The 19,733-nt window shown below is 43.4% G+C and overlaps 1 protein-coding gene across 3 annotated transcripts in view; it reads right to left on the bottom strand.

Moving 5' to 3' along the window:
• KIF13B (kinesin family member 13B) overlaps positions 1–19,733 on the bottom strand; it is a 211,600-nt gene that overhangs the window by 34,639 nt on the left and 157,228 nt on the right. For all 3 annotated transcript variants that reach the window (XM_044939710.2, XM_044939711.2, XM_006064308.4), the window contains 4 exons: positions 14,652–14,804; positions 13,315–13,392; positions 11,664–11,717; positions 1,442–1,550 (listed from right to left, as the gene is read on the bottom strand). In XM_044939710.2, coding sequence (XP_044795645.2) covers positions 1,442–1,550; positions 11,664–11,717; positions 13,315–13,392; positions 14,652–14,804 — 394 coding nt within the window. The remainder of the gene's footprint in view (positions 1–1,441; positions 1,551–11,663; positions 11,718–13,314; positions 13,393–14,651; positions 14,805–19,733) is intronic.

Below are 19,733 nucleotides of genomic sequence, written 5' to 3'. Positions count from 1 at the left end.
AAAAAAACTGAATTAACATGGTACCCAGTAATTCATGGGTGAAAGAATAAATCACAGAGAAATTAGAATATCTGGAATATAATGATAATAAAAGCACATCATGCCCAAATTTGTGAAATGAAGAAATAACAGACATCAACAAAACAGAAAATAGAATCAAACTTAGCTCTGTGGGAAGATTAAGAAAACTGATAAACCAGTCTCAAGTGTATTAAAGAAAAACAGAAAATAAAAATTACCTATTCAGAATAAAAAGAAGGAGCCTAACAGATTCTATAAACATTAAAAGATCAATAAAGGAAACTGTAACATTTATGAAAATTAAGTAATCTAATGAAACAGAAACTTCTCTAAAAAACACAATCTTTGAAAACTTACTTACAAAGAAATAGAAAAAGTTAAACTTTAAAGAAACTGAAGTCATGATCTCAAATCTTCCCACAGTGAAAATTTCAGACTCAGAGAGTGTCACTGTGAATCTTATCAAACGTTCAAGAAGTAGTAAGACCAAGTTCACATAAGCTCAGGAACTTCATCATAAAAGATGACGAAATTTTTCTCATCATTTTGTGTTCAGTTGCTAAGTCGTGTCCACCTCCTCGTGACCGCGTGGACTTCAGCATGCCGGCCCTGTCCTTCACTATCTCCTGGAATTTGCTCAAACTCATGTCCATTGAGTCGGTGATGCCATCCAACCATCTCATCCTCCGTTGCCTCCTTCTCCTGCCCTCAATCTTTCTTATCACTTTATGAAATCAATATAATCATGATACCAAAACCCTAAACAAAGACATAGTTATGAAAAAGGTATATATATTCACCGTAGGACACATACATGAAACTCTAAACAAAATGTTAGCAAACAGAATCAAACAAATACGAAGGACAACACACCATGATCAACACATCATTTCTCACAGGAAAGCAAGATAAAGTCAACATTCAAAACAATGTGACTCAACATACTATGATAAGAAAGGGAGGAGCTTCCCTGGTGGCTCAGTGTAAAGAACCCATCTGACAATGCAGGAGAGACGTGGGTTTGGTCTCTGAGCCAGGAAGACCCCACATGCCTCGGTGTAACAAAGCTCGTGCACCACAGCTACTGAGCCTGTGCCCTAGAGCCCAGGAGCCACGACCGCTGAAGCTGGTGCAGTCTAGAGCCTACGCTCCACAGCAAGAGAAGCCTGAGCACAGCAACTAGAGAGGCGCTCTCATGCGCTGCAACTAGAGAAAAGCCTGCGCAGCAACGAAGACCCCGGACAGCCAAAGATAAGTAAGTCAATAAAGGTACAGGAAAAAAAGGGGGAAACTCAAATAGGCATTAACTAGTAGGACTTGGTAGAAAATCCTGATTTAAATGATTTTTTAAAATTTTAAACTATTTCTGAAAGATACTCATATTTCACGAGAGTGATTGAAAAACAAAAACATTACTGACCTGGGTCAGGAGAATGGTTACTCTGGGGAGAACGGAGGGCTGGGGCAGCTGGAGCAATTCCTTTGGAAACTCCAATTTGTGATACGTCCTGTTGACTTTCCCACCGGCCCTATTAAGGACAAAATCGGTCATTCTGACTTATCAATCAATTTTTTAAAAATTTAAAGATATTGAAGAGAAAAATGTTACACATTGCTAAAGCTTTATTCTTGCTGAAGACATGAAAAATCTGATTACCTGAGCATAATACTGTTAACAGCATAACACTATTCCTCTTCTTTACAGAATTGATCTCGCTAATAATACTTCCCACTTGGATATCCCCTTCAGTTATAATTTATAGTCTCCTAATACTCTTTCTGAAGGAGATCAGCCCTGGGATTTCTTTGGAAGGAATGATGCTAAAGCTGAAACTCCAGTACTTTGGCCACCTCATGCGAAGAGTTGACTCATTGGAAAAGACTCTGATGCTGGGAGGGATTGGGGGCAGGAGGAGAAGGGGACGACAGGGGATGAGATGGTTGGATGGCATCACTGACTCTATGGACGTGAGTCTGAGGGAACTCCGGGAGTTGGTGATGGACAGGGAGGCCTGGCGTGCTGCGATTCATGGGGTCACAAAGAGTTGGACATGACTGAGTGACTGAACTGAACTGAACACTCTTTCTCCTGTATCATACTGCGTCTCACAAAACATGGATATAATAAGATATTTTTTGAAATGCTCCTTCTGCCTGCTCCTTAGGCCCTTTCTGCTTTTGTGCCTCAAGATACACTTTTTCCCCCCAAAGGAATGTTTTTATTTAAATTTTTTAAAATTTAATTTTAAATTAAAATTATTAAAAAAATTTTTTTTAATTTATTGGCCACATCACATGGCATGTGGGATTTTAGTTCCCCCACCAGGGATCGAACCCACGCCCCCTGAAGTGCAAGTGCAGAGCCTTAACTACTGGACCACTGCGGAAGTCTCAAGATACCTTCTTTAACTTCAGATTCTAGACTGAAACCCAGGAACCACTCTAATACTGTTCAGGTTTCTTCTCCTCCGCTAACATACCACTCATGAAAGAAACACTCCAGAACAGGATATTACCAAGCCTCTCATTTTTAACAGATGCTAAAAATGAGTTCTAGTTAAGCCCAAACCAAGGAGTCATCAAGTTCCCAATAACACAGGTCTCTGAATTAACGAATCTGATTGTTCTTTCAACTTGTCTTGTTGTCACTCAGTCGCTCAGCAATGTCTGACTCTTAGCGACCTGGACTCCAGGCAGCCAGGCTTCCCTGTCTTTCACCAACTCTCAGAGCTTGCTCAAACTCATGTCCATCGAGTCAGCGACGCCATCCAACCATCTCGTCCTCTGTCGTCCCCTTCTTCTTCCGCCTTCAATCTTTCCCAGCATCAGGGTCTTTTCTAATGAGTCAGCTTTTTGCATGATGTGGCCAAAGTATTGGAGCTTCAGCATCAGTCCTTGCAATGAATATTCAGGACTGATTTCCTTTAGGATTGACTTTAACTTGTCTTTCAAACTCTCATGAAAGATTCTGTTGCAGAATACAAGAACAATGCCCGTCAGGTGATGGAGTAATTTACTTTTCTAGAACTTGTGGTGAGCCATAAAAATGGTCATCGCACCAAAGCACTTTGAACATCAGTCCCACCCAGTAAAGCAATAAACCTCCGCCCAGGCTACCAGCACAGAAACCAGTAATGGAGAGGAGATGCCAGTCTTTTCAAAGCTGTACATCCTCTTTAGATCCTTTGACAGTCACTCTTCTTTTCCACCCCAGTTAAAAAAAACAACGGTGTTTTCTGTTAGATTAAGCTACTACTCCCCAGATGAGTGACCCTGACGATCAACTTGCGTCTATATTAGTAAATTGCCTGCAAAGTAAGCTCTTTGCTGCTCCTGAAGATGGATGGAGGTAGAAAGCCCTCTTAGGTTGCCAACATGTATTGGAAACCTATTTGCTTTTAGCGGCAACCTAAGTACCGATCATAAAATCAATAAGCCCTAAGTGATTCGGATCCTGTTTACTTAAAGAAAGCCACTTTCTGAGGGAACTCTCTCAGCACTTGAAACTTTTTTCCCATGTTCGCGTATTTTGGACTATGCAGAGTCTCCGTTGCTGCCTGCGCTCTTCTCTGGTTTCGGTGCTCGGGCTTTCCGCTGCCGGGGCCCCTCTTGTGGAGCACTGGCTCCAGAGGGCACAGGCTGTAGCAGCTGCAGCACGTGGGCTCAGCAGTTTCAGTTCCCGGGCTCTAGAGCACAGGCTCGGCTGTCACGTGGCACGTGGGATCTTCCCAGACCAGACATCGAACCCATGTCTCCTGTACTGGCAGGTGAAGTCTTTACCACTGAGCCACCGGGGAAGCCCAGCACTCTCTATTTTAAAATGTGGTAGGATGCTCAGCATTAGGAAGCAAGGGACCAAAAGGCACGTGAAGAACTGACGAGGACGATGGACTCTGAGCGCGTCACTGCAGGAGCGTTTGTGTTACTATGAACCACACGCTGATTTACATACTTGGTTTCATTAATGCCTTCTGCCTTTGAATTCAATTATCTGTCTGGGAAACTGCAGCTCTGTGTGCCCTGGGACGTCATAATTGGGTGTCAGAACAGTGAGGTCAATACTTTGGAACTTCTCAGGGGATGTAAAGCTTCATGCCGTGTTCACGGGATTAAGGTCATGCCTGGCTGTTCTGAAGACAACTTACTCAATTTGAGGATAAATTTGTTTCCATACTTTAGACTTGTCTTCCTTGTTCGGCAGCTGACTCAGTAGCACTCTGGCTGTTAGGAAAACCAAGCAGCTAATTTGAAGCCAGCCCCTCGGCTGTGCGGTGTGCGTCCAATGACAAATAACAGAGGTGTCACGTCTTCCCCAAGGCACACTCGGGGCTCTGCTAGCTTCCCGGGTAATTTTTCCCAGCTGGCACTCCCACACACAGTGTTACTCTCGAATCTGAACAGAGGCAATAACTCTTACTGTCTCGTATATTCAAATATCTCAAGTGAGAACCTTTGAAAGGATGCTCACCGTACTTACACAGCGCCTCAGCCATATTGCTAACTCTATTGGAGAATGAAAAACGGAGACATTTCATTCATCCATCTCCCTTAACCGTCATCTTAACCTTGAGAAATCTCACAGTCTTGCCAACCAGAGACAGGAACACAGAGTATCTCAAATCGCTCTGGGACAGAACAGGCTCTGCTTCCGAGGGAACAGCAAATTTGGATGATAAACCACTGCCCTCTCCTCTTTCTGACCCCATGGATCTCTAGGGAGACTCCACTGACCTCACTCACTAGATTCTTCTCCGGCAGCATATATCCATTCTCTTTCCAGAAGCAGAATCTGTGGTTCAGGGCCTAGCAACACACACTGCCCCCCAGGGACAAGGCAATTAGTGTCTTTCTAATAAAATTTACAGGGCTTCCCAGGTGGCTCAGTGGTAAAGAATCCACCAGCCAATGCAGAAGACCCAAGTTCAATTCCTGGGTTGGGAATATCCCCTGGAGACAGAAATGGAAACCCATTCCAGTGTTCTTCCCTGGGAAATCCCATGGACAGAGGAGCCTGGTGGGCTACAGTCCATGGGGTCACAAAGAGTTGGACACAACTGAGCAGCTAAACAACAAGAATAACAATAAATTTTATATCCTTGGCCACTCCAGGGTGATTCTCCCACTACTGAAATGTTGGGGAAGAAAAAAGGAAGCACCCCAGTTAAAGGTACTTCAGAGAGAGATGAACTCAAGATAATGAATAAAAAGACCTTGGCCAGACACTGGAACTTTCTGCCATCATATGGGCTCAGTTCTCAGTATGGTGTTTTTTTTTCTTTCCACTTCTACCACCGTAACCTATGCTCCATTACAGAACTCTTGGAAAGATGATTCTGAGATGTTTCTGACATTTTTTACCTCTATCAGCCTTCAGGATCAGCCACGAAGGGAGAATGTGAGAGTGGAAATTCTGGCTTCGTTTTGGGTCCCTAAACTAGCTTCATAATTAGTAGGAATTATTTGTGCTAACAGGCTGAATTCAAATATATAAAACCCTATTCAAGATAACAATTATGCTTAAAGGCAAAACCCAACAGGAAAAAATGCAGAAGGCTGTCAGCTGACCTGAGGACATGGATGGTCCCTGCAGGGACCTCCAGTTCTCCTGCTCCTGTTCTCCAGAAAGACACAAATGCTTTGGGTGTTCTCTACAGAGGTCTGGCTTGGATCAGGAAAGTGACAAAGAGGTAAATGAAATGCCAGTGGCACTCCAGGTCCACAGGTGGCTACTAACGCAACTCAAGAAGTGACTCGCCTTTGGCACCAACCATAACCAGTGCCGGGCTGAATGATTGCAGTTTTCAGGAAAGCGATGGAGCCAAAACATACAACTCAGCTTTGTTAACTGAATAGTCATTCCGATTTTTGGCTAATTTTTTTTTTTAATATTTATTTGGCTGCATCGGGTCTTAATTGTGGCATGCAGGATCTACTTTCCTGAACAGGGTCAAACCCAGGACCTCTGCTCTGGGAACATGGAGTCCTAACCTTACTGGACCACCAGGGACGTCCCTGGCTACTTTTAGTTGCATTTCAAACTGCATTTGGAAGATGACAAACATCTCACTAACTTATTTTAAAATATACGATTCATTTAAAATGGCTTTAGTAAGTACTATCAGTTATTTCTTCTTGACAGAGTTTCTTAAATCACAAACAGTCTCACCACACAGCTATTGTTTAAATGGAAAAACGATCTGTTGGAACTAATTCTGCAACTAAACTATGAGTCTAATCTGGTAGACTGGTCACAACAAGATTGCTAGGTTTTCGTTATATCTATTAAAAAAAAAAAAAACAAAAAAACCTGCCTAACAATAATGATGAAAGAGCCAGTAACAGTAAATAAAAGCATCACTGCAATTAGGAATATTTTATATTTTTAATCGCAAAGCTTATGAAGAGTGATTTAAGCCATAAGATGAAATTAAGAGTTAAGGGTAGCTAATAAAAATTCAATGTATCTTTCTAAGATTAATTAGCTCACCCATTCCATCTTGGTGGAGCTCAGTAAACAATTCCAATTTTCATAGGTATGGAACATCAGTGAATGAGGGCAAGCAAAATGTGGCTGGCCGAAGTCCAAGTGTTAGAGGCCAAGGTGCGAGCAGGTTTTAGTACCTTGCCACTTGCTCTCACCTCCCAGAAGCCCTGATCCTAGTGAGCTCTGCTCTTGCCTCCCAGCCACAGCTTTCAGTGTTACTTTGCTCCCAACTAATCTCTGCCATGATGTTAACGCAAATGAGGAGGGAAGGCAGACCTGAACCTCCTCTGTGGCCTCTCCCCGCTTCTTTATGTAATGTGAACTAATTTTACTGTTGTGTTATTTACGTGGCAGGCAACAGAGCACACCAGGTTCTCTGGTCCATAGCTTTGATTCCATAATCAAGGAAAGAGGGACAGACATATAGATAATGGAACAGAGAACCCAGAAAGAAGTCCCCATGAGTGTGCAAGGTAGATGCAACTAACAGGATTATAATTTCCAATTATTTTAAAATACAGTTTCAAGCATTTTAAGCAGTGATTCCAGGTTAAAATTGTATTTCCAACTCAATTTCATTGTGTATTAAGTACCTCCATGCAAAGAGGCCAAGATGGAACCACTGGGCTACGTTCTGTGGTGTTGAAGGAAGGCCCAAGGCACTTCCGCTCTTCCTTTGCTCCTCTCCCCCTGCATCCCATGCTTGAGAAAAGGACGTATTACAAATTCTCAAACATTTACTGTACCATCGGCTTCATTAATAAATTAACTCTACCCCCTCACATCCCAGAGCCTCCTACACTCCATCAGATGCCTTCATTCCTAGCATCTTCTGACAGATATTTTCATAGTCCCAGGGAATGAAGAACTGTATATCCTGACTTCCAAAGTTATTTTTACAAAAGGGTAAGAGCCCAAAAAAAACTAGTACAGTGTCAAATGCGGTTGTCTTATAAAAACTACATTTAAAAATGCATTCACATTCTCAAGGTAAAAGCAAGCACGCTTTCAATAGGAGGATAATACATGTATCCCACTCATTAAGAAAAACCTAATGGGTTAATTACCTCTCCCTGGATCTCTGAAAACTGAAGAATGCAGGAAGTCCCCAAAAGAAAAGAAAAATGCATGAGTCTCTGAGGTTTTCCAAAATAATTTCTTCAATAATCGCTCCTTGAGGATTTTGTGTGAAAATTATTATAGATAAAGCAACTGGAGAGTTTCTCAAACCACTACTTATAGGAGAATAAAATCTACCTACCATAAAGGGTAGAGAATAACATTTTTTCCTTTTAATTCTTTCAGTAGGTAATTTGTTCCCATGATCCGAAAACCAAGTAATATAAAAAGGCACACCATGAGAAGCCTCCTGCTTTGGGTCCCCACACACTGCCGCCCTCTCCCTAGACAGGAAGTAGCGGCATCTGTTTATGATACATCCTTACAGGGTTCCTGCATGCGTGTGTACACCTAGCAACCCACACACACTCTTCTCTTGTGCTCCCCGCTCCCGCACAGACAGCAGCATGCTGTGCTGCGCTTCATTTTTAATCACTAAGTGTATCCTGGTGTTCCTTCCATATTAGTACCTGGAGGGGTTCCTAATAATTTTTATAGCGCATAGTATCCATTTGTGTTTGTGTGTGTGTGTGTATGCACACATGGACACAGATAAAACATATTTACCCAGGTCAAACCAACAGACATGTGACTTGTTTCCAATCTTCTGCCATTATAAACAGCATGGCGATGGCCCTCATGTACATGTCATTTCTTACCTCTATAAGCACTGCTGCTGTATAAAGGGGTTTTAATAGGATCTAAATGATTCTTACATCAACTAGTTTAAACACTACCCCATCCTAGGAATTCTATTACGGGCAGCTTTGTAACAATTCTGAATTCAAGGCAATGCCATTCTGGATGCAGTTTACCACTGTTTAGTTTAAAAGGCCAAAGGGAGGACTCTTCTGTTCCTTGCTGCTACTGGTAGAGGGAAAGATTTCTTTACTCTCTAGGAATAAAACACAATTTTAAAAATATTTATTCTCTCTCAAAATCTTTTAAGATGCTCTGCTTTAGATGATAAAACCAGTGAGAGCCCCTCATCCGCAAATGGGGCAGCCGCTCTGTGCTCCCTGCTGAAGTGAGCCTGGAGTCAAATCCTCTGCCGAGTGTTTCATGGCTCTGTTTCCTAACATTAGGTGTGGTCCTCTGTCACCTGAGTCTCCTTACTCATTCAACAGGTCCATCCACTACTCCTGTCTTAGGGCAGTTTCCCTCTACCTCTCCCCTAGTGACAGCAAGGGTCTCTGATTTAGATACATGGACACTCATATAACCTACGGATATGGACACAGCAGGAAGTCAAGGGATCCAGGGTGACAGTGGTGAGGTGGAGGGAAGCCCGGCTGTACCCGGACACTGTTCAGGACCGGGGGGCCAACAGTCTACAGGAAGATGAGGAGATGGCTCCACGGCTGACCTGGGGGCACAGTTAGGAATGGGACGCTGGCCCTTCTGCTCTCCCTGACAAGACTGCCGCTGTCCATCAGAGCCCAAGGACACTGTCCATGCAGAGGGGTGAGACAGAAGACTCCAAACTGCTGCAGTGGGAGAGAAGGGTCCTTCACTGTTGGAGGTGTCTGATGAGAACGGGAAACACGCTGACACAGAGCAGGCAGAGCCAGCCCTCTGCTGCTGGGGCGGCGCCAGGATACCAGTACAACCTGAGAGGGTGGAAATCAGACTTCCCTCATCTTCACTGTTTCCTATCCCTAACCCAGGGGCCCCAGGACATCAAGATGACTGAAAAGGGGAAGGTCTTGGTAGAGTAACAAAAAACATGCGACATTATTTACTCATTTAATACATCCTGCTAGAAACTCCCTGGTGGTCCAGTGGTTAGGACCTCATGCTTTCATTGCAGGGGTGCAAGTGTGCTCAGCTGTTTCAGTCACGTCCGACTCTTTGCAACCCCATGGACTGCAGCCTGCCAGCCTCTTCTGTCTGTGGGATTCTCCAGGCAAGAATACTGGAGTGGGTTGCCATGACCTGCCCTCCAGGGGTTCTTCCCGACCCAGGGTCGAACTAGTGTCTCCTGCATAGGTTCTATCATTGGTTGGGGCACTAAGATTCTGTATACTGTGGCCACAAAAACCAAAACCCAAAACAACCAAAAACCCATGTCCTAACTTCTCCCCAACCCTCCACAGAGACTGCCCTGGGAAAAGGCCTCCAATAAACTTCACTCTCACACCCAAAATAGTCTCTTCAGTCAGTATAGTCTCTGAAGCATCCAGAAGGAGTTCCTCCAGGTTCCCAGCTGCTCTTCCTACTACCTCTCGTCTCTGAGGACTCCCGTCTGTCACTCTGGCCGGCTGCTCCCCCTGCACAAGCCCTTAAGCGTCACCATCTCCCCACACAACCTCGCCTCCCTGTCTGAACCTCTTACGGCCAATTCAGGAGACTCGGGTGAATCCCTGGCTGTTCCAGCCAGGCCCTGAGCTCCCCAATCTGTGTTCAGCTAGGGCTTCCAGACCCCTGAACTGGCTGACACACCTTCAGGCCAAAGTTGAACTAAATCATTTTCTTCCTCAAACCTGCCTCCTCACATTCTTCTCTCTACTATGTCCCCAGAACCTGTGTCAGCCAGTCTCCCCCTAGCTCCACCTCGACACTCTCGTCCCCAGAGCTCTAGAGGCTCCATTCTCCTGAGCGGGTCCTGACTCCCTTCCCCTCTCCTCCCACTGCTGAGACCTTTCCCCCCACCTGCTCCGTCCACCCTCACTTGTGTGTTGATAACAGTACACATTTCTACTATATACATTATTCTAATGTAATTTTATGGACCACAGCCAGGAACATGAGTGGGGTCGAGGTGGACTGCTTAACAGTGGCCCAGCTCCCCAACAACTCCCCAGTACATCACACAGGAACTTTTGCAACAAGGGCCCTCTCTCTGGGCTCTGCCCTGCACTGCATGCTCTGCTTGACTTGGGCTTCCTTCTCCCTCCATGCTTCTGTTCACACTCTTGCTTCAATCCCTTCGGCTTGGGTGGATCTTATCATCCTTCAGCATTAAGCTTATGGCAGCGGGGGCGGGGGGCAGTTCCCCTCTTTGCAGCCTTTCTTGGTCCTTGAATAATACCTATAAAAGTGAACACTTCCTCCTCTGGGTTCCTACTCTATCTAGGCATACTTCTATTATAGTATCTATATTCCTTTATTCTATTTGAACATAGATGAGACAATAATTTTCTTTCAAGTAGATATTACTGTTTTGTATTTTTTTTTTCCATTTAAACATAAAGAAACCAGCAAGAGAGAAAAGCTGAAAATCTTTTGGCCACTTTTTTCCATGAATTTATGATAGAGGATTTGGGTAAGATGGATTAAAAAAAAAGTCATGGTTTTTCTTATATTTTCCTTAAAATTATTTATTATATCAATAATGAGAGTTTTCCAAACACTCTGCTTTGTTTAGGTGATTATAACTGTGCTATGCCGATCACACCTATCAGTGGACGTGTATCAAGGAGTGCTAAAGCCTAGCACACTTTTAGACTCACGGAAGGGGGTCAATGAACTGATGAACTAGCGCAATCTCAGTTGTATCCAACCATCCACCTATGACTGTTTTCAGTGTGATCCTTTTAAGTAAATGATAATGAATTATCTATGCTTAAAACTCTGTTAAATTGGGGAAAGCTATATTAACAAGTACATAAATACATCCCAGCTAATAAAATTTCTGTTCCCTTATTTTTCTTTGTTCTAACATATAATATTAACTTTTAAACATAGTCTTATTCATCACAAATTTTCAATTACTTCATCCATATTTTAACTACTAAAAATCTGAAATGAAGTTCCTTTTCTGACACAAACCGGAAGAATATGTTTTCAACAGGAATAGGAACTTAAGCAACTAAATTGTTTAACCCTTAAAAAGCAGAGTAACAATAAGGTTTCAGTAACATTATTTTAACTGGCAGATAAAAAGAAATGAACTCTCAACACTTTCCAATAAATTTCACATAGCATTGAAAAGTGGAAGAAATTTTGGCATGCACGACGAGCGTGTGATACGTGAGAGGAGGAAAAGTTGGATGGGAAACAGGTCTAAGACTGACAGAAAATAGTTCTGAGCACCTACCTTGTTGCTACCCAGACTGGAGGGTGGAATAAGATCCTGGCGGCTGCCAGACAACTGAAGAGGGAACGGAGGAGAATTAGCCCTTGTGCTAAGCACACACATCCACGATCCTGGAAATACAACGCTTAGAAAACCAAATCAACAGAACGTTAAGCTGGGTGGTATGAGAGAGGCTGCCAAGACCAAGCTGCAGACTAGACTCGTGGCCTTTGGCACCCTGTTAGGCATGGTTTCTGTTTTTGTTTTTCATTGAATTAACACTTTTAACAAGGCAGGTTTGTATAAGATCAGATGTCCAGCTTACATAGCAGTAGCAGCCAACTGGGCCCAAGTAAGGGACACTTGATTTGTTTATCCATTTCTATGTAAAGGATACCAGGCTACTAGTTTCCTTGTTGTTGCTGTTGTTTAGTTGCAAAGCCGTGTCCGACTCTTGCAACCTCATGGACTGTAGCCCGCCAGACTCCTCTGTCCATGGGATTTCCTAGGCAAGATTACTGCAATGGGTTGCCATTTCCTTCTCCAGGGCATCTTCTCGACCCAGGGACTGAACCCAGGTCTCCTGATTGGCAGGCAGGTCCTTTACCACTGAGCCACCAGGGAAGCCCACTGGTTACCTTATCGTGTCCTGATCTGACGACTCCTTTCTCTGGGTACTGCAGTAAATGTATACACAGAAACTATTTAGTTTAAATCATAGGATTCTAAGTACAAAATCTCTGCACATACAGAGATTTTAGTACATCATTCAGTGCATTTTAGTACCTCATTTTCTGAAGGAGTGAGAAGATATTTATCTGAGTTAAAGGGAGGTTTTGTTTACTGTCTGAGAATGTTCCCAATCTTCCCATCTGAGATCACCAGTGACATCACTCAGTCTCAGGGAGCCACCTATGCCCTCCAGCCTGACACCCATCCTGTCCTGTCCGTCACTGGGGTCTCTCCAACACCAGGGTTAAGGGTCAGCTACTCTTTATTTCAACATTTATACTGTGGTTTCCCTTGGTGTGAAGTTCAGACAACAGTGTACTATTTCTCACATCCACCTCTTTATCAAAAGTAAGGAAAGCAGAGATAAATCACAGGGCTTCAAGCATTATTTCTTTGTGAAGAATTATTTGTAAGCTTTATATTCATGCAAAGAATTATTTGTAAGCTTCATATTCATGTAAATTTTATCTATGTTTTAAAACACAACAACAAACTTAAAACACTGTGACAAAACAAACCTAACTGACTTGACTCACTTATGCTCCCTGGATGACCTTTGAGCAACTGAGTTTATAAACAAGGTCCAGACTTCTCCTCAACCTGAAAGTAATTAAGTTCAGCCTAGAAAATTCACACGGCTTTCCCCAGGCACAACGCTATGCTCACCTGACACAGTCACTGTGCCAGGCACCGGAGGTATGAAGATAAATGAGAAACAAATCCAGAGGGACTTACACGGATGCTTACCGTGTAACATGAGGAAGGTCAGAGATGGGGGCTGCAACGATGCTACGGGGTAGAGAAGTGGGCACTACAGCCAGTGCAGAGGAGGAAATGATGCCGAGATGAGACTTAAAGGACGGAAAGGAGTTACCCAAGGAAAGAGGAGGAGCAAAAGCAGGTCCTGGGCCGAGCACAGGCTGGGGTCCCGCGCACTCACTCTGTTCACATTAGGAGAGCTGATGCTCCTCCTGCTCAGCTTCCCTTTTCCCGTCAACTGTTCCTTCACGGCAACTTCCTGTGGGTCAGAGAAAACACAAGAGGAAAAGCACGCATGAGACACACACTTCCAGAGCAACAGAGTCTAAAGCAGGCTTTGAGCTATGGACATATTCCAAGCTCTTTACTTACTGGAGTGGCGTGGTCATGCCACACAGCTTGTGGGATCTTAGCTCCCCGACCAGGGATCAAACCCGTGCCCTCTGTAGCAGAAGCACATAGTCCTAACCACTGGACTGCCAGGGAAGTTCCCTGGTTCTTTAAATGACAGCTGTTACTTCATACAACAGAATGACCCAATTACTGTCACTGTGGAATATTCAAAGTTAATTAAGCAGCTGACAGGTTATGTGGTTCATTCCTTTCCTTATCTACTGATGGCTCCCTTGAAGCTGGCCACAAGTGAGTCCCAGGAGAAAGATTATGAAAAGCAGACCATTCACTTTTATGTTTCATTAGTATCTTTGTTTATTAAAAAAAAAAAAAAAGTTTGGGGACATCCCTGGTAGTCCACAGTGTCTAAGACTCTGTGCTCCCAGAGCAGGGGTCCAGGTTCGATCCCTGGTCAGGGAACTAGACCCATAGGCCACAACTAAGACCTGGCACATCCTAAATAAATAACTTAAAAACATTTTTTAAAGTTTCAACATAGCTACATAAACTGACGTTTAGAGCTTCTCTGAGCCTTGGGTTTATGGCTGGCACCTCTATTTTCCCTCTTAGAGATCCACTCTGAGGCTGTGGAGGCCAAGAAAGGACACAACATTCTGCCTCAGGGCTACATTTTTCTTTGGCGACTGTCCAGGGTCAAGGAATTTGTAAAATACTTCTTAACCAGCAAGAGTGACATATTTCCTTCCGCTACTGGCTCAGTCAGTAAAGAATCCGCCTGCACTGCGGGAGACCTGGGTTTGATCCCTGGGTTGGGACGATCCCCTGGAGGAGGGCATGGCAACCCACACCAGTATTCTTGCCTGGAGAATCCCCATGGGCAGAAGAACCTGGCGGGCTGCAGTCCATGGGGTCGCAGAGAGTCAGACGCGACCAAGCACACAGCACAGCACTGCCCAGGCAACTAGCTACTGTTTAGGGTCTTGGAAAAAGTAACTTCCAAATGTCACTTTTGTATCTTCGAAGACTCACTGGCAAGTTTAAGGTAAGTCAATATGCTCCACTTAAGAGGTTTCAAAAGTTTAGACGTCACAATACTGTGAATTGCGGAAAGTCAAACCCTGGGTCGAACTGGGCTGGCACCCTGCCCTGGCCCCATCAGCTGACCTGGCGAAGGCGGTCTAACGTGAGGAGGTTCTCCACCGCCAGCACGCTCCTGAGGTATTTCTCGATGTACGCTTCTGAGTCGGCAGACGCCGTGTTTTCCACATTAGCTGCCATCCTTGCTAACGTTTCTCGTTCCTCTACTCCCTGAGCATCCTGGAGAATGGAAAGCTATACGTTAAAATTAAGTACCTTGCAGAAGAAAATGCTACAGAGGCATCTTATCTATATGAATCCACAGAGCGTACCGAACCAACAAATGGGATATATTCCAAGTTCCATTTTAAAGTCAGCTCTTGGAACTCAAAATGCATTTTCCCACAGAAATCATGGTATACATGGTGGCTGGGGTCACTCAAAAGGCTAAACACAGAGCAGTGGAAACACAGCACGTTTTCAACAAAACTGTCCTCTCCTGCACTTCCATTGTGAACCAAGACATTCCTGGTTAGAAAGATCTGGGGGACAAGCTGGAAACCTGACCACAACAGTACTTTAGGAACACATCTTGAGGGGCCAGAGGGAGGACTAGGGAGCTGAGGTGACAGCTGGACCCATGTGGGACCCAAACCACCCTCGCAGGAGGCAGACGTAGGGATGAGGGTAAGAGTGGGAAGAAGGGCGAGACTGCAAGCCTTTCAATAAGCAGCCTCCCATGGACTCTCCACATAGTCCAATCCCCAGCTCTGCAGACAGAGGCCCAAGACTGGAAGCCGACCAAGCAGAGAAGCCCCCAGGCATATTCTCCCTTGCCCAGCTCCATGGACACAGCTGGTCCAGGCATATAAATAGGATGTTTGCATGTCACGGGAGGGATTTTGTTAATATAATTAATCAGATCTCTCAAGCTCATATGGCTCATAACAAAGCACTCTTCTTGGGAAAAATCAGATCCTTTACTTGTGAATTTTGTTATAACAACATCAAAAACTGCAAAAACACTGGGCTGGCCAACAAGTTTGCTCGAGATTTTACACACCATCATATGGTAAAACCGAACATTTTTTCCAGTCCACCGGTCATAGCAAACACCCTCTTCCAACGATACAAGAGAAGACTCTACACATGGACATCACCAGATGGTCAATACCGAAATCATATTGATTATATTCTTTGCAGCCAAAGAAGGAGAAGTTCTATACAGTCAGCAAAAACAAGACTGGGAGCTGACTGTGGCTCAGATCATGAACTCTTTATTACAAAATTAAGATGTAAATTGAAGAAAGTAGGGAAAACCACTAGACCATTCAGGTATGACCTAAATCAAATCCCTTACAATTATACAGTGGAAGTGACAAATAGACCCAAGGAATTAGATCTGATAGACAAGAGTGCCTAAAGAATTATGGACGGAGGTTTGTGACATTGTACAGGAGACAGGGATCAACACCATCCCCAAGAAAAAGAAATGCAAAAAGCAAAATGGTTGTCTGAGGAGACTCTACAAATAGCTGTGAAAAGAAGAGAAGTGAAAAGCAAAGGAGAAAAGGAAAGATATACCCATTTGAAGGCAGAGTTCCAAAGAATACCAAGGAGAGATAAGAAAGCCTTCCTCAGTGATCAATGCAAAGATACAGAGGAAAACAATAGAATGGGAAAGACTAGAGATCTCTTCAAGAAAATCAGAGATACCAAAGGAACATTTCATGCAAAGATGGGCTCAATAAAGGACAGAAATGGTATGGACCTAACAGAAGCAGATGATATTAAGAAGAGGTGGCAAGAATACAGAGAAGAACTATACAAAAAAGATCTTCACGACCCAGATAACCACGATGGTGTGATCACTCACCTGGAGCCAGACATTCTGGAATGTGAAGTCAAGTGGGCCTTAGGAAGCATCACTAAGAACAAAGCTAGCAGAGGTGATGGAATTCCAGTTGAGCTCTTTCAAGTCCTCAAAGATGATGCTGTGAAAGTGCTGCACTCAATATGCCAGCAAAATTGGAAAATTCAGCAGCGGCCACAGGACTGGAAAACGTCAGTTTTTATTCCAGTCCCAAAGAAAGGCAATACCAAAAAACAATCAAAATACTGCATAATTGCACTCATCTCACACACTAGCAAAGTAATGCTCAAAATTCTCCAAGCCAGGCTTCAACAGTATGTGATCCAAGAACTCCCTGATGTTCAAAATGGATTTAGAAAAGGCAAAGGAACCAGAGTTCAAATTGCCAACATCTGTTGGGTCATCGAAAAAGTAAGAGAGTTCCAGAAAAACATCTATTTCTGCTTTATTGACTACACCAAAGCTTTTGACTGTGTGGATCACAACAAACTGGAAAATTCTTAGAGAGATGGGAATACTAGACCACCTGACTCACTCCTGAGAAATCTGTATGCAGGTCAAGAACCAAAACTTAGAAATGGACAAAGAACAACAGACTGGTTCCAAATCAGGAAAGGAGTACGTCAAGGCTGTATATTTTCACCCTGCTTATTTAACTTATATGCAGAGTACATCATAAGAAATGCTGGGCTGGATGGAGAACCAGCTGGAATCAAGATTGCCAGGAAAAATAGCAATAACCTCAGATATGCAGATGACACCACCCTTATGGCAAAAAGCAAAGAAGAACTAAAGAGCCTCTTGATGAAAGTGAAAGAGGAGAGTGAAAAAGTTGGCTTAAAACTCAACATTCAGAAAACTAAGATCATGGCATCTGGTCCCATCACTTCAAGGCAAATAGATGGGGAAACAATGGAAACAGTGACAGACTTGATTTTAGGGGGCTCCAAAATCACTGCAGATGGTGACTGCAGCCATGAAATTGAAAGGTGCTTGCTCCTTGGAAGAAAAGGTATGACCAACCTAGATAGCATATTAAAAAGCAAAGACATTACTTTGCCAACAAAGGTCTGTCAAGTCAAAGCTATGGTTTTTCCAGTAATCATGAATGGACATGAGAGGTGGACTATAAAGCAAGTTGAGCGCCGAAGAATTGATGCTTTTGAACTGTGGTGTTGGAGAAGACTCATTTGAGAGTCCTTTGGACTGCAAGGAGAGCAAACCAGTCAATCCTAAAGGAAATCAGTCCTGAATATTCATTGGAAGGACAGATGCTAAAACTGAAACTCTAATACTTTGGCCACCTGATGCAAAGAACTGACTCATTGGAAAAGACCCTGACGCTGGGAAAGACTGAAGGCAGGAGAAGGGGACAACAGAGGATGAGATGGTTGGATGGCATCACTGATTCAATGGACATGAGTTTGAGGAAGCTCCGGGAGTTGCTGATGGACAGGAAAGCCTGGTGTGCTGCAGTCCATGGGGTCACAAAGAGTCGAACACAACTGAGCGACTGAACTGAACTGAATGTATCTAAATGCCACTACATCTTAAGATGCCATCAACTTTAAGAGAAAATTATTTTATATATTACTAAGGAGAGAAAAAAAAGAAAAACTCGGCCAATTAACTTTAAGACAGCATCAATTTTAAGACACAGTCTAACTTCAAGACTATTTTTTTTTAATTAACATAAGCCTTAGAACAGATAAAATATGGAAAAATTCAGAAGTCAGCTTAAGTTCACAAAACTTTTCTCTCCTACAGTAATTCATTTGGGCCTAGGAATCATTCTTGTTTTACAGACAAGAAAAGAGGAAGGCCACATAATTAGCAAGAGAGGCAAGACTAGAACTTAGGTCTCCTGACTCCTGATGAGAGTATTCTGTTCACCACTGGACATGGAATACTTTCTGGTATCTGATGGGAACAGACATATCTTGGTTTTCTGAGAGAGAAGATATCTGAGTTTTAAAGAAACGTATTTACCCACGTTATCCACATCCCTCTCAAGATATAAAACATTTCCATTACTTCACAAAGTTCAACTCCTTCCCTCCCCTAAGGAAAGATCAGTTCTTTCACCACAGATTAATTTTGCCTGTTTCAGAAGTTTACAAAAATGGAATTATACCCTTCTGCATCTGGTTGTTCACGTAACATAGTGACTCAGAGATTTCGTCATCACGTAGTTCGTTACTTTGCATGGTTGAGTAATATTCCACAGTATGGATAAGCCATAATTTATTTACCCATTCCTCTGTTGATGGATGTTAGGGTTGCTTCCAGCTTTAGGTTGTTTTGAATTAAGCAGCTTTGAATATTCTTATGTAAATCTTTATGGATACATGTTTTCATTTCTCTTGGATAAGGGCCTATAAGTGGAATTACTGGGTGATGGGGTAGATGTCTATTTAACTTGATAATAAACTGCCAGTGAATGTATCATTTTATACCCCCATTAGCAATGAAAGCATTCTAGCTGCTTTTAACAAAAACAAAAAGGGAAGAAGAAAAAGAAAGGCAAAACCATCTCCTGTTGCTCTCTGGTCTATGACCACTTCTTTTTGCTACTGAGCCCTCATGGCCTCTGTAACATGAAACACAAAGAACTTTTCCAGGCTTCTTCATGATGAAACACAGCTTTTAAGAAGCTTATTTTGAAATAAAAACAAATCCTTACACTGTAGGCTTTAAGTCTCAGTTTTCCTTTTTATCATCAGGAATTGATAATGTGACTCTAACGCTTGCCAACTTAGTCGTTTAGCGAATTATTAACAGGCAGCCCCATCACGTGAGGCCTCTGTTTATCCTTCCGCTGATTACTGCACACTTCTGCCCTTTGAAAACCGTGTCACCTGAGGAATAAAAGCCCTGTTACACAGAAAAAGAAAACTGCCAATGAGAAGGAAGGAGGGGAAGAAAGAGGAAGGCAGAAAAGGATGGTTCATTGCAGTTGTGTTTCTCAACTGCATTCAAACCATTTATAGAGTTAAGATCTGAAACACTAGAAAAAGAGAGAAAGCATTCAGATACAAAGAATAAATAGTAAACTTCTGGTTGCTGCTGCTGCTGCTGCTAAGTTGCTTCAGTCGTGTCCGACTCTGTGCGATCCCATAGACGGCAGCCCACCAGGCTCCCCCGCCCCTGGGATTCTCCAGGCAAGAACACTGGAGTGGGCTGCCATTTCCTTCTCCAATGCATGGAAGTGAAAAGTGAAAGTGAAGTCGCTCAGTTGTGTCCGACCCTCAGCGACCCCATGGACTGCAGCCTACCAGGCTCCTCCAAGCATACAA

The sequence above is a fragment of the Bubalus bubalis genome, chromosome 3 (assembly GCF_019923935.1).
Source record: "Bubalus bubalis isolate 160015118507 breed Murrah chromosome 3, NDDB_SH_1, whole genome shotgun sequence".
Taxonomy (NCBI): Eukaryota; Metazoa; Chordata; class Mammalia; order Artiodactyla; family Bovidae; genus Bubalus; species Bubalus bubalis.
This window is presented reverse-complemented; position numbering and strand designations above follow the sequence as displayed.